At 49.9% G+C, this 14,253-nt stretch overlaps 1 protein-coding gene across 2 annotated transcripts in view; it reads left to right on the top strand.

Annotated features, from left to right (window-relative positions):
* Positions 1-12,006: 12,006 nt before the first annotated feature.
* C9H1orf94 (chromosome 9 C1orf94 homolog) overlaps positions 12,007-14,253 on the top strand; it is a 46,872-nt gene continuing 44,625 nt past the window's right edge. The window contains exons 1-2 of one of the 2 annotated variants that reach the window (XM_058304821.2): positions 12,007-12,534; positions 12,694-12,867. In XM_058304821.2, coding sequence (XP_058160804.1) covers positions 12,803-12,867 — 65 coding nt within the window. In that variant the 5' untranslated portion in view covers positions 12,007-12,534; positions 12,694-12,802. The other variant, XM_004460488.3, reaches the window with a different exon arrangement.

The following is a 14,253-nucleotide window of genomic DNA, read 5'->3' as shown; positions in this document are numbered from 1 at the left end:
GAATGAACCAAGTGTCCGCCCGGCCGGGGAGAGGCGCGCTGCGCTCTCGGAAATGACTCGCTCCAATCCCGCTTCGCGGGGTTCGCGCCGGGGGGCGGGAGGGGGGGTGAATTATCCCCGGATTAATCACTCTGGAGCCGCTTCTCCGCCGCTCCAAATGCTGGGGGTGGAGGCGCAGCAAAGGGAAAATATGGGGGGTGAGGGTTCCTCTTCAGTGCCACCTCCATCTCCTGATAAACCACAAATTACATCTACCAGGTTGTTTATTCCTGTTTGTTTTACAATTGACCAGTTTCTTTTAAGTTCAGTTCTCCTGTTTCCATTTATAAGATCACCCATTAATACACCCAACGCGTGCGCACACACACATGTGGCACAGACACATGCACTCGAACACACAGGCACATACACACATACACACGCGTCTCTCCCACGTTTGGAAATTGGAATACTGTCTGGGAAAATGTAACCAAAGAAAGACGCGGTTCCCCAAGTCACGGCTCTCAGAAGCTGATCGTGGAAGGTGGCTTTGAACTTTAAATCTGAGGCTGGGAGAGAGGTTTACGAGCCCCATTAGTAATGGCCTACTACCCCATCCCAGGAGCGGGGCAAACGTGCGTAGACAGAGATTTGGAGGGCGTGGGAGCGGGGGGCGTTCATTTGACTCAGTGCAGTCCTACCCCTCCCCTAAAACAAATTCTGTGGGTACAGGGAGGAATGCATGTGCGATGGGGTGGGGGTGGGGTGGATTGGTGGAAGGACAGTACAAGAGTTACTTACACAGTTTAGTCTTAAAATTAAATAACCGGACCCTGTTTCAACAGCCACCCCGCCCCCACGTCTCCCCATCACGGCCCCAAACCAGCCGAGTTTCTCCCAATGGCGTAAGCCTCTCTCCACCTCTTCCCCCGTCGCCGCTGCCGTCAGGCCCCTAGATAGAGCTCAGCCTCGGTCCCCCACCCCGACTCGGTCGGTCGCCGTCACTGTCTCGTCTCCCCTAGACTCCTCCATCAGTCACGATGGCTCCTTCGCTGTCTACGCCAAACTCTCCGCGGGAGAGGAGAGACGCTGCGGGCAGGGGAGGGGGAGTGCTGGAGGGGCGGGAGGTGGACAGGGTCCTGGAAGGAGGCCCCGGCTTGGCGCGCCCAGGGGAGAGGCAACTGCCACTGGGCACCCCACACCATTGCCAGAGACACCCAAGGGAGGCCGCGCGATTTGACCGGACCTCTGGCATCTGAGAGGCCTCGGGGACAGAACCAGGCGGCTGGCAGAGCCTGAGAATTTCCGGGGAAGGGCGTGGAGAGGGTCTAAGAGATTGCCGGCACCGGGGCGCGGGCAGGGCCGGAGGAGTGAATGCTTGTCCTGGCCCCCTACGTAAAACTTGCTGCCCCAGAGCCATGCTCTCCCAGCCTCCCAAATGCCGGTCTCTCTCCCCAACCCCACCCCCCAAGTGGTTCCGGTTTCCCGGCATGAGCTCATCCCGCAGCTGGGGAGCCAGCCCGGTGGACCCGGGCCGGCGTGCCTCCTCAGGAACTCGGGCCCCATCCCCACCCCCTAACATACTTGCTTTCCCGCCCCTCCCGTCGCAGGCTCGCTGGGTGCCAAGAACTAACCAAAGCAGCCAGAAGTCCTCAGTGAAAGGCCTGCTTTATGTCCCTGGGGCGGCGGGGAGGGGACTTTTCGCTCCCCATTGTCCAGGCCCAGCCCCCGAAGGAGAGGGCTCAGCCAGCCAGCCAGGACTGGCCACGGCCTTTCCACCACCCCTGGAGAGGAGGGAGGGGCTGCCTTTGCCGTGAGTGGTGGTGGGCCCTAGGTGGGGGGTGCTGGCTAGGCCTTCTCTAGGGTGGGCTCCTGCCTCCTAACCTGGGTGGTCCCCTCTCTTAGGGACGGGGCTCTCCTCTAGAGAAAGGATTGGCAGAGACAGCCCTGTCATCTCTGCAACCCATAGCTGGGCAGAAGGGAGTCTGGGTTCATCTAGGATCCTGGGGCTCCAGGGCACTGGCCTGCCTCCAGCCTCTCCTCTGTCCCAAAACTTTGCTCTGTGGCTCCATCGGCAGCAGAGGATTCCCCCCCCCCCCCTTTCCAAATCCCTCCCTGGCAAAAGGAGAGTTTTTGTCATCCTTCTCCACGGGGAAGAAGTGGAGGGCAGGGCCCTTTTTTCATCCCTGTAAACTGCGCGGTTGCTCACATCCTCTGCCATCCCTCCCCCTCTCTGATCTATTTGGGTCCACATGTGTTTCTCGCACTCCTCTTGTGCTCCAGGCCCTGTGGATGGCTAGGCTGCCCGCATTGCTGAATGTCAGTGTTTGGCCCGGCTTGGAAGGATGTGGAACAAAGATGGAAGCCACCACATAACTGATAGGTACAACTCAGCCAGCCATCATCGTCATGCCAGAAGAAGGGGCAGGTTACCTAGGGACATATCAAGAAAACGAGTTTTCCTTGAACTTGGGGGATGGGAAGGTTAATTTAAGGAGGGAAGTAGGATTTGGACCCTGAGACCTGCATAGGGACTCTGACAAGGTGAAGATTCATTTACACAGAAAGCATTTTTTGGGCATCATTGTGCACCAGGAGCTGTCTAGGTAATGAACATACACCCTAGTGAATGGTTCCTGCCTTGATGGAGGCAGGCAATAAAGACAGACAGACAGACAGATAAGTTATGAAGTAAAAGCTCTGTGGAGGAAATGCTGTGCTGCTAGGAGAAAGAATGAAGGCGTGCACTTTAAGCAGGTGGTCAAGGAAGGCCTGTCTGGGTGCTGACCTTGAGAGTGGGATCTAAAAATAAGCAAGACAGACAAGGAATAGGGAAAGGACTTTGGGGGCAGAAAATATGGCAAAGGCCCTGAAGAGGGAAGGGGACCAACAGAAGGAGAGCACTCAAAGCCAGCAAGGAGAGAGGGTCAGGAGATGGGGGGTCGGGGGAGGTAGGCAGGGACCAGATCCTGCAGGCTCTCGTAGGGAGTGGTGGCTTTTATTCTTAGATGGTGGGAAATAGGAAGGACTTTTGCAGGTGAAGGAAAGTAGAGAAAGCAAATGCAAGACTGTCAGAATATGTCTTTAAAGAGTTATCTGTTAAGGCTGTGTTATTGCACGGTGTTTTAACAGAAGATACTCTGGGAAGGTGCACAGCTTTGAATATGAGAGGTTTGGGTTTTCATTGGTAGGAAAGGGATGCCAAGTGACAAGACCTGGCATGTACTCTGGCCTCTGTGGAGAAGGGACAGGAAGGGAAGGGGCAGAAAAGGGGAGATCACATGGGAGTCTACACAGCAGTCCAAGCCCTCCCCCTACTAGCCTCTGAGAGCATGGCTCTGAGCCCAGCCCCCAGAGCAGCTTCTTGCCTGCCCCTTCCCCTTGCATTCTTCCATTAGCAGTAGGCAGCCACAGGTCGTAGTCTCTTCACCATATCACATTGTAAAAAAGCCCAGTGCAGTATAGTGACCCGCCAAGATAAGCCTAACATCCAGATAAGATCAGAGTTCGTTTTAGAAAGAAAACAAGGTCCTGATGCTCTGGAGAACAGCCTGATTCAAGTAGGGGCTATAGACTCCATGCCCTGAAAATTTCACTCTGGCCCCAGAAGAAAATAAAAGAGCCTTCAGAAGTCAATAGGATGAAAACAAATGCAATCCTCCAGCAACGTAAGGCAGAAATGGAGGCAGCAGCTGAGGGAGATGGAGGGGCAGGCAGGACTTCAGAGCAGGCCACAGAGCAAAGGGGAGGGCTCAAAGGGAAAACTTGGGTCCTGAGTTGGGGATGGGGTTGATTTTTAAATCATGAGAGTGATCTGACAGCAGCTAGGATTTCCCAAAGGTGAGGCTGTCACTATAGAAATGGCAGTGATCTGCCTTCTGGAGGAAAGGTGACAGAAGGGGTTCATGAAAAAAAGCCCAGAACAAACTGTGGTCAGGCTTTTTGCCTCCATGGCCAGGAGGGTGAAGTGACAAGAGGCCCACAGCCTGGCCATTCTTCTAGCGTTTTAAATGCAGGGGCCACTGAATTCTTGCAGAAAATTCATCATTTGTGAAACAAAGAAAGGACCAGAGCTCAAGATAGAGATCAACTTTGTCTTCTGCTTGTCAGAGGCCATCTGCACTGGGAAGGGGCTGCTGCAGGTCATCATCTCTGCTTGAAGTTCCTCCCATCAGCCGTGCTTGCTGTTCCTCAAGAGTTGTGCTCCCTCTTCCATAGTCTAGAGCAATGGTTCTCAACCAAGGGTGATTCTGCTCTCCTCCCAGGGACATTTGGCAATGCCAGAGACATTTTTGGTTGTCACAACTGGAGGGTGACATCCAGAGGGGAGAGGCCAGGGATGTTGCTAAACAATCCACCATGTACAGGGCAGCACCACACAACAAAGAATTATTCAGCCCCAAATGTCAGTGAGAAGGGGCTGCCCAGTCAAGACATTTCCCAACCCCCTCTACAGTGAGGTGCAGTCCTGAGACAGTGTCCTAGCCAAAGGAATGGAAGTGGAACCCTCTCACCCTTACTCCTCCCTCTGCCTGCTGGATATAGAGCATCTGGGTCCCTAGGGGATAGCAGAGCCACAAGATGGAAGAAACCTGGGTATCCAAATTGCCAGGTGAAGGAAAGTCACCCACCAACCAGGAAAACCAAGTTGACTATTATATGAGAAATGATCTTTAACAGTGTTAATGCACTGAAATATTGAGGTTACAGCACCTAGCAGTGCCCAGATACTAGTTTTACCCTGTAACATGCAGTCATTTGCTTACCCCTCTCTCACACATTCATTCATTTGTCCAGGCCACACACATTAATGAGCATGCCAGGTTCTGTGCTAGTTTCTGAGGGAACAAATATAAAGAGGAATAAGGCATTACCAGTGGTGCCTGCCCTCACGGAGCTGGTAGATCATTGAGAAGGGAGTTACAGAGCACAGCATGATGAAGTCCTCCAGGAGAGATACAGAATATAAGGAGAACAAGGAGAAAGCTAGCTCAATGTGGGGAAGGGAAAGTGAGAAGTGCACTTTCCAGAAAGAAAGAACAGTGGGGGCAAGGGCAGGGAGGCAGCATGTAACGGGCGTGACAAATCTGCTTCATTCCCAGCAGTCCAGGACTCCAGAGGAATGGTGTGAGGGAAGTACACCTCTGCCTGCCACGCTCCCTGCTCTGAACCTGTCAGCTTGCTCCTGTGTCTCATCTGGTAGGCTGGGGGCTCCTTGAGGGCAGGAAAATGTTATTGTCACCTGAGCACCCAGTGCCTATTTCATGCCTGACATTCTCTCCTCTTGGATGTCCCTCTACCCCAGCCTAGTCCCTCACTCCAGCCTGCCCCTCTGCTCAGTTCCCCACCTCAGGAAAGGGTTTCCACACCCACCATGGTCCTGAGTCAGAAACCTGGAGCTCGTCCAGGACGTTTACACCCGGCCTCCACATCCAGGCAGGCATGGAGCCCTCTCAGTTCTGCTTCCTGGATATCACCCAGATCTCTCTTTGGATTACAGGCGCCCTTCCTCTGCTTTTGGTCCCCTTCAATGAGTCATTGTACCAGTTATCTTTGCAAAACATTGTACCCAGTTATCTTTCTCATTGTACCAGTTTTCTTTCTAAAACACTCACCTGACCTCACAGCTCCCTTGCCGTCACTGGACTTTTCCTCATGGTCTGGAGTGAAATCCAAGCTCCCTGCAAGACCCTCCCCACAAGAGCCTCCATTACCTGCCCCTGCCCACCCATCCACCTTCCTGTTTCCCCAATCCCCACCCCCAGGCTCCAGTCCTTCTGAGGCCCTTGAATTCCTGAAATGAGCCCAGCTTGCTCTCCCTACCCTCTGGGCCCTTGTGCTTGCTGCTTACTCTGCCTGAAACACTCTCCTCCTCCTTCTGTGTCTGGTGCTCTCCTATTTGTCCTTCAAAACTCAGTCCAGGTGTCCGCTCTTACAAGCAATCTTCACCAGTGCCAGTCAGAATGCCTGGTACCTGGTGGGCATTCAGTTGATGTTTGCTGAATGGATGAATGCATGCATGCTTGAGTAGGTGCTCAGTAATGTTTGTGGAATGGACCCAAAGGTATTTCTCCTGGACTTCATTATCTGAGTTCCTTAAAGAAATGCTTTCTCTGAGTTATGATTTAATGTTATGCTCCCTGCCTTCAGAGAACCCTCGTGTGAGAAACTGACCAACTTAATGGCATTTCTGGCTTTTATGAAAACAGAATTGAATATATTGCCCACTGTGTCACTTGGTGTCCTTTATACAAGGACTCATGATAAATTCATGCTTGGGGTTATTTCCAGGAAACATTTTGTCTCTGCAGATGAAGATGTGTATTTTCTCCTGTCAGAAAATAAAAACTCTGCCATCTGACGTGTTTCCATTTTTGCTTTTGCTGACAAATAGGGATACTTAGTTTTATTACCTCCATGTGAGCTGACCAATTCAGGTACCTGGAAGTAGCAGCTATTCCTGCTTTCTTTGGATGGAGTCAAATCTTGTTTTAATCTTTGATGTCTTTTTTTTTTTTTTAACTTTTTAATCTGAAAGCTGCTTCAAATCTTTTCAGTAGTCAGTAGATAGAAGTCCTAAGACCAATATGCTGGCATGGAAATGAAAGGAAGAGCCAAGCATCCCATATGGATCCCTCTAGTAGTTCTTGGGGCATCTATCATGCCTGGGGTCTGGTTCAGTGGAGAAAACCCAGAGTGGGAAACCAGGGGATCTACTGGGGACTGACTCTGATGCTTGTTTACTAGGCCACCACTGCCAGCTTGGTTTCTCTTCTTCTCTAGCTATGACCTTCCTTTCCCTAACTGTAATTGGAGATCTCATAGGATGCCATTTTCACATTACAAGGTTGTTCAGAATAGCTAATGATAATAATAACAAGAATAGTAATCAATATCTTTTATTAAGGTCTCACAGAGGCAGATACTGTACTGAGGATTCTACATGCATTTCCCTATTTGGACTCCCCTCCCCAAACTTCTCTGTTTTGTTTTCACCATTTTACTGATGCAGGAATTCCAGAGGCTAGGCATGTGTAAAGCCTCCAGTGAGAAAGTAGCAGAGCAGAAATTCAGGCCCAAGTGTATCAGCTGCCTCTTCCCAAGCTCTTTTTTTTTTTTTTTTTAAGATTTATTTTACTTATTTCTCTCCCCTTCCCCCATGTTGTCTGCTCTCTGTGTCCATTCGCTGTGTGTTCTTCTGTGTCCACTTGCATTATCTGGCAGCACTGGGAAACTGCATCTCTTTTTCACTGCGTCACCTTGCTGCGTCAGCTCTCTCCGTGTGTGGCGCCACTTCTGGGTGGGCTGTGCTTTTTTCACGTGGAGCAGTTCTCCTTACAGGGTGCACTCCTTGCGTGGCAAGGCGCTCCTTATGAGCGGCAGCACTGTGCATAGGCCAGCTTACCATGTGGGTCAGGAGGCCCTGGGGATCGAACCCTGGACCCTCCATATGGCAGAAAGACGCTCTATCAGTTGAGCCTCTCTGCTTCCCCTCCCAAGCTCTTAACCACTTACTCACATGTGGGCAAGAAATCAAAGCAATGATAAGGGATAAAACCCCTTAGGAAATGGCAGGGATTGCTGATGGTGTCACCAGAAGAGGAGCCACAGAGTCACAGCTTTGCTTTAAAGTCCTGGAAATGGCTGGCTGCTCTGCAACCTAGTCCCGTTGCTAGAACAGCATCCAGGGGAGGCCCGTTCCCAGGAAACATGGTTGCAGCCTCCTCTTCCTCCAGTTCTGATGGTTTGTCCCTAAAGAAATTTGCTCAGGACCTACCTATGCATGTGCCCTGCCTCCGGGCTGTTTAACCCATTAAGCATTCTAGGCTTGATAACTGGGGTTTCTTATTTTTAGCGGCTTACTAAAAAATTTTAGGCCTGCAAATGTCACCATTAGGCTGCAAAATACAAAGAAGAAAGCCACAACATTGAAATCGGTAAATATTTAATTAAATGCAAAATGTAATATTGTGTCATCTTCATTAACTGTTGAATTTAGTCGTCACAAAACTTTCATTACATTTGATAACAATTTGTAGGTTGGATTTTTATCACTACACAAGATTTCCTAAGTAGGCACCAAGATTGGTGAGAAATCATAGCTGATCATACGTTCAATAAATCACTCATGGCCAAAAATTTTCAAAAGCAAAATGGTAAAAATCCTTTCTATTTTCTTCACAGACACAAAGTTATATTTTTGGTGAAAGGTGGGTGTGTTTAATTTTACTAGATGAGGGGTGGGGCCAGGCCCTGCCCACATTTCTGAGTTCTTCAACCCAGCCGTGTTCGTACTGGAGTGGGAGTGAGTGAGTACAGGCTTTGGCTGGGGAATAGATGGGGACAGCTCCTGAGGCTGTCCTGGAGCCAAACAGGGAAGCAAGAATTCCAGAATCCTAAATATTATAGCTGACATTCACTGGGTACGTAGCTCATGCCAAGCTATTTTAAGCACTTTACATGTATTATCTCAATTATCATGAACAACTGTGTGAGGTCAGTATTTTTATTATCTCTATTTCTTAAATGAGCAAACTGAAGCATAGAGAGGTTAAACAACCTGCCCTGGTAATATGGTTAGTAAGGAGTAAATTAAGAATTTTTCTAAGCTAAAAATAATTCAAAGATGAAATGCTGTCCATGACCATCTAATGCATCCCTTCAAGCTCTAAGAAGGTAGGGAGAAAGCCTGGCTATTTCACTGTACTATCTTCAGTGTCCCAAAATGTCCTGGGCACATATACTTGTGCTGATCAGAGGCTGGAAGAAGCATTTATCAAACACCTCCTTTGTACCAGGGCACTTGTGGAATGCTTTGTTCCTTCTGCACTAGACTGGGCCTTTGCCTAGAGTAGAGGTCTCATCCATCCCTAACCCCTGTGCCTTATCTGGTCTTAGCCCATGCTAGGTGCTCAAAACCAAACAAAACTTGCAAAGGCTTAGGTGATGTTTGGTGTCCATTCCTCTGCCACAGAGCAATTCCCCCAGCACAATAAAAAATTAAGCAAATGTTCTTCCTCGTTATGCATAGCACAGAGTCTTGCTATTCAGAAACACCCAAGACACAATGTTCAGTATAATTAGCAAAACCTAATATATAAAAAAAAACTAATATATAGCATTTTTATGTGCCCCTTATTCACCAAATATTGTTCTAGGGATTTTCCATGGGATAAGTAATAACTTAGAAAGAGAATAGCTACAACAATTCTACAAAGGAGGTGTTCTTTATCATCCCCATTTTACAGATGAGGCAACTGATGAACAGAGAAGTTAAGTAAGTTGCCTAAGTCTACACTGCCAGAAAACCCAAAATCAGAATATAAACAAGGCAGTCTGTTCTACAGCCTGTGTGGTCATGGAAATGTTCTCTGTGCTAATAAGCTAGCCAGTAACCACATGTGGCTATTGGGCACTTGAAATGTGGCTAGTGCAACTAAAGAACTAAATTTTTTATTTTATTTACATTGAATTAATTAAAATTAAAATAGCCACATGTGGTTACTGTATTGCACACAGCTTGTATTATCTCTAAGTGCATCACTTAAGGTCTTTGCAGCATCTTCTAGAAACCCCAGCTGTATGTTCTAAGAAACATGTCCCTGTCATTGATCCCTGTCCCCTATCTCCTGCTGAAGGGGAGAGAGAACAGAAGGAGTAAGTGAGCTGGCTGGCTTTCCAGAATCCTGTGGCCTGGGCAGTGCAAGGTTCCTGGAGTTCTGTTCTAAGCATAGGTGTTAGCCAACCAAATGCCAAGCAGCATAAACACTGAGTGACATTTTCAGAACTATTAATATTTCATCAGAAATGATCATTTTTCCTTTAAACACACTATCTTAAAAGGTTTTCTACATTCTTAACAATAATTTTATTCAGTCTAGGTCCTTGGAATTTTACCCAAAGGAACCCATCTTCAATTTTATAATGAAAATCAGAAAGGAATGAAGCTCAGATTTCAAAATTGAGTCAACATTTCCAGGAATGTGGCCTCTCCGTAAAGAGTAAGGCAGTTTTTTGAGGTACCTAATGTATGCCAGGCACTTTACACATAGTATACCATTAATTCATTCAATATGTATTTACCGAGTGCCTACCAGGAGCTAGAAATTCGGTTTTCATGTGATTTATTATGATTTCCTGTCACCTTTTGCAATGGTTAGGCTAATGTGTCAACTTGGCCAGGTAAGTGTGGTCAAGCAAGCACTGGGCTAATTGTAATATAAGGACATTCATGGGTTTTAGTCATCATTGAGTTTACTGCATAGATGGCTGATTACGCCTACGATCAACCTAGGAGATTGCTGTCAGCAATGAGTGACGTTTCATCTAATCAGTTGAATGCCTTTAAAGGGAAAGTGATTTCAGCATTCAGAGAGAATTTCCCAGCTTGTCTTTGGACAGCCAACATCTCCTGGAAACTCATCAACGACCTTCACTGGACTTTCATCAGAGCTCCTGGTTTGCAACTTGCATGTGGAACCTGGACTTGTGCATCTCCATGGTCACATGAGAGAGTCTTACAAATCTCATACTATTTACAGATATTTCCTGTTGATTCTGTTTCCCAAAAGAACCTTAACTAACACACCATCTTACAGAAAAGACTCTCTCATCCTCCCTGTCATCTCAGAAGTTACTTCCTCAAAGATGTCTTCCTGGACCATCATTTCTCGTTGCCTCCCCCTCCTGCATTGCCTCACTGTATTCCTTTCCATCACAGCCCAATTCATCTGTAACTATTGTTTATATACTTGCTTTGCGAGTTTGCCATCTATCTTCCTCCCCTAGAATACAGGAAAGCAGGAATCATGTGTTTTTTGTTCATCCCAGCAGGGCCCAGAGGAAGGCCTCAGTGGATATTTGGGGAATGAATGAATGAGGATGGGAAACCTTAAGGAAATTGTTCAGGGTCACACAGCTTGGAATCAGCAGTGCCAGGATTCCATCCAGGCCTGTGTCTATGGGCTGCCTTCTCGTTTATTTGCATCCATTCCTCTGCCTTCTTGCTCTTCCATCGCAGGGGAAACAACTACAGGAACAACCACTGACTCCTGGGGCTGGAGAGCCCCCAGCAGAGGTCCTGGGCCAATTCCGAAATTAATGAAGCAGTTTCAACGAGGACAGGAGCTCAGTGAATAGCAAACAGCACACTTAGCCCTTCTCTCTGCGCCTCTGTCCCATTGGCACCCATTTCCGGGCCCCTGAATTCCAGCACCGGAAGGAACCGGCTCCCGCAGTAGCTCAGAGCCCAGGCGCAGGCTAGAGGGCCTGGGTTTCAATCCCAGCACCCCATTTCTTAGTGCTCCTGGAATTCACCCCTTTATGTCTTTAAGCCAGTTTCTGCACAAGGAGAACGATAATAAATAAATGGCACAAACTTCATGAGCTCGCTAAGATTGAATAGGACAACATAGAACGCTTGGCGCTTGGCACACGTTAAGTGCCCAATAAATTGGCTGCTAGTGTTAAAATCCGGCTGATAAGGGGGCAGAGCCCCCTGGCTGGCGCGGAGGCTCCTGTGTTGAGTCGGAGTGAGGCGGCTGCCGGCTCTCTTGGATTTCCATCGCAGGGGAAAATGCTCTGGGACCCTCCGGGCGACCCCGCCCCCATCGGCCCCCGCCCCCACTGCGGCGGCCGTAGGGCCTTGGACCCGGAACCCCGGCGCCCCGCGCACCGAGCCGTTGGGCTTGAAAGCACAGAAAGAACTCCAGCGCTGGACGGGAAGGGTGTGGGAGCCACTGGCAAGCAGGCCCAAGCCGCAGTGCCCGGCCTCCCCTGCTGAGACCGCGCCCTTTTAAAGCTTCAGGGCCCGTCGGGGTGCCGAGCCCCGTCCCCTGGCGCGGGGGGCGCGGCAGGTGTCTGCTGGGCGTGCCGGGGGCGGCAGCGAGCCGCCGGGATACACTCACTAGTTTTCTTGTCTTTTCTTGTCCGGAGGCAGCAGGGCAGCCGCTGGAGAAGGCCCACCAGGGGGTAGGGGATCGAGCAAAGAGGGGACTCAGCGGGGGGAGGGGCCAGGGGCCGTTGGCCTCGGTCTGCGCGGGGGTCCCTGGCAAGACTGGAACTGAGAATCTAATGGCGGGCTCCTGCCCCCACGGTGCCTAGGGCAGTGCCAGGCCCCTAACCACTGACCAGCGTGGCTTAGTCAGCGAGAATGGGCTGAGCCCCAGGCACCGCAAGGTGTCAGGGGAGTGTCGCAAGGGTGGAGTGCCAGGGACTGTGGGGAGAGCCAGCCCTCCCCCTCCAGCTGTTCCCAGATGTCCTTCTGCCCGCCCAGGCGCCTGGTTCCTGAGCTCCGGGGGATTCCACGGTTACTAAGCTACTGGTTTTTGTTGACTTTTAAATATTTTCTTCTAAGGGAGAGGGGGAGGGGGGCAAAAGCCAGGAAAGAGCAAATAAAAACAAATCAAAATAAGCTTCCCCTCCCCAAAAGAAAGCTGTCCCCTACCTACCACTCACGCATAAATCGAGAGCTTCTGAACGTCATCACCTTGCTGGGGCAACAGCCAGCCAGAACTGACCTGCCTCTGCCAGTGCCCATCCTCATCCCCCTTTCTGGTGAATGAGGGGTGGTGGTGGATGGTCCCCTCATCTGCGAGCCCTGGGAGGACAAAGGGGCTTCCAGAAAGAGAGGAGGAGGATGGCCAGTGGGAATGGGCTCCCTTCGTCCTCGGCCCTGGTGGCCAAGCGCCCCTCCGCCCTGGGCCCATTCCCCAGATACATCTGGATCCACCAGGACACACCCCAAGACAGCCTAGATAAGACTTGCCATGAAATCTGGAAGAGGGTTCAGGGTCTGCCTGCAGCCTTGCAGCCCAGGACCTCAATGGAGCGGCTCTCTGCCCCAGTGACTGGGACTCCACGAGACAACGGGCTCAGCTTCCAGGAAGAGTGAGTGTTCCCCTGCTTGGTTGGCACCAAGGGAGGAGGGAGGAGATGAGGTCTGACCTTCTGGGGAAATGTTTTTGCCCCTTGTTCAGGCCAATTAAACCCTAAAGGCTGTATACATTCCCTCCCCCCCTCCCCGTGGTCCTACATCCGGGCTTTAAGAGCTGATCAAGGTCTTGAGGTTAAGTAGGGCAGAGCCTGACCAAGGAGCTATTCCAGACTACCTTTTCACCAGCCGAGTAAGGCGACATATTTCATCTTCAAGGCATAGCCAAACCAGATTTAGGTTTTAGGTCCTTGAGGAAACACCCTAGCCAAGGCCAAGGAACAGGTGGCTATCTCTTTTGAAGCCTGTGGCGCAGAGGCCCATGGCTTTCCCCAGAGACAACCAGAAGATCTGCACCCCCCCCCCCATTCCCAAAGGTTGGACATTCACACAGATGAGCCTGGTGGTTTTAAACCACATCTGGAATTCCCTAATACAGGGAGCAGCTGTCCCATTCAGCCTCCACAGAAGCCGCTGCAAAAGCTCACATCAAAATATTTACTGGGAAGGCATTGACATATTCAGAGGACATAATGGAAAATTAAAGTGTGTGAAGATGGCTGTAAATAGCCCGTTTCTAGGATGGGAAATCCTGTGTCTGAGATACATAGAGCTAAGCGTTTCTCTACCAGGGCAAAATTGGGCAGATATTGTGAAGGATAGATATTCGCAAGGAGAGGAAGGAGCAGAGAAAGATGGGACCTCATTAGGAAAAGGAAATAAATCCAGTGTGGTTGTTAGTGCCACTGTTGAGCACTTCTTCAATTCTTTGCTTCTTCAAAGTGGACCGCAAACATTAATTAATCCTCCTAGAGTCCCTCTGAGGCAGGTATTAGTGTCCCCATTTTACAGATGGATTAAGTGTTAATAATTAAGTGCTAATTAAAGACTAAGTGATAATTAAGTGTTGTCTATGCCAACACGTGCTCCAGCTCAATTCAGAAATGCTCTGGAGTGGAGGAACCATGTAGGCAATTATCGGCTGCCTCTGGATTCAGGCATCTCCCTGCAAGAGCTAGGGAGAAAAGCAAAGTGTAACTGCTACACGGGTCTGCACTTATTGCTGCACTTACCTTCTCGCTGCAGATGAGGGTGGAAGGCACTTTGGCTGTTAATGCCTCCCCTGCTCTGTGCGCAGGAATATATGGCTTGGATGGGAATGGGCTATCTATAGCCAGAGGGCTGTTATCAGGCTGTCTGGTGGCAGTGAGCCTCTCTCCCCTTCCCATCGCCATCTGCTCAGAGACAGGGTCTTGGCAGAGGGGCCCATGGGACTGTGCTCAGCTCTCAGTGGTCAAGCAGCTGCTGGTCTACTTTGGAGACCAAGGGTCAGTAGCAATTTC

The sequence above is a fragment of the Dasypus novemcinctus genome, chromosome 9 (assembly GCF_030445035.2).
Source record: "Dasypus novemcinctus isolate mDasNov1 chromosome 9, mDasNov1.1.hap2, whole genome shotgun sequence".
NCBI lineage: Eukaryota > Metazoa > Chordata > Mammalia > Cingulata > Dasypodidae > Dasypus > Dasypus novemcinctus.
This window is presented reverse-complemented; position numbering and strand designations above follow the sequence as displayed.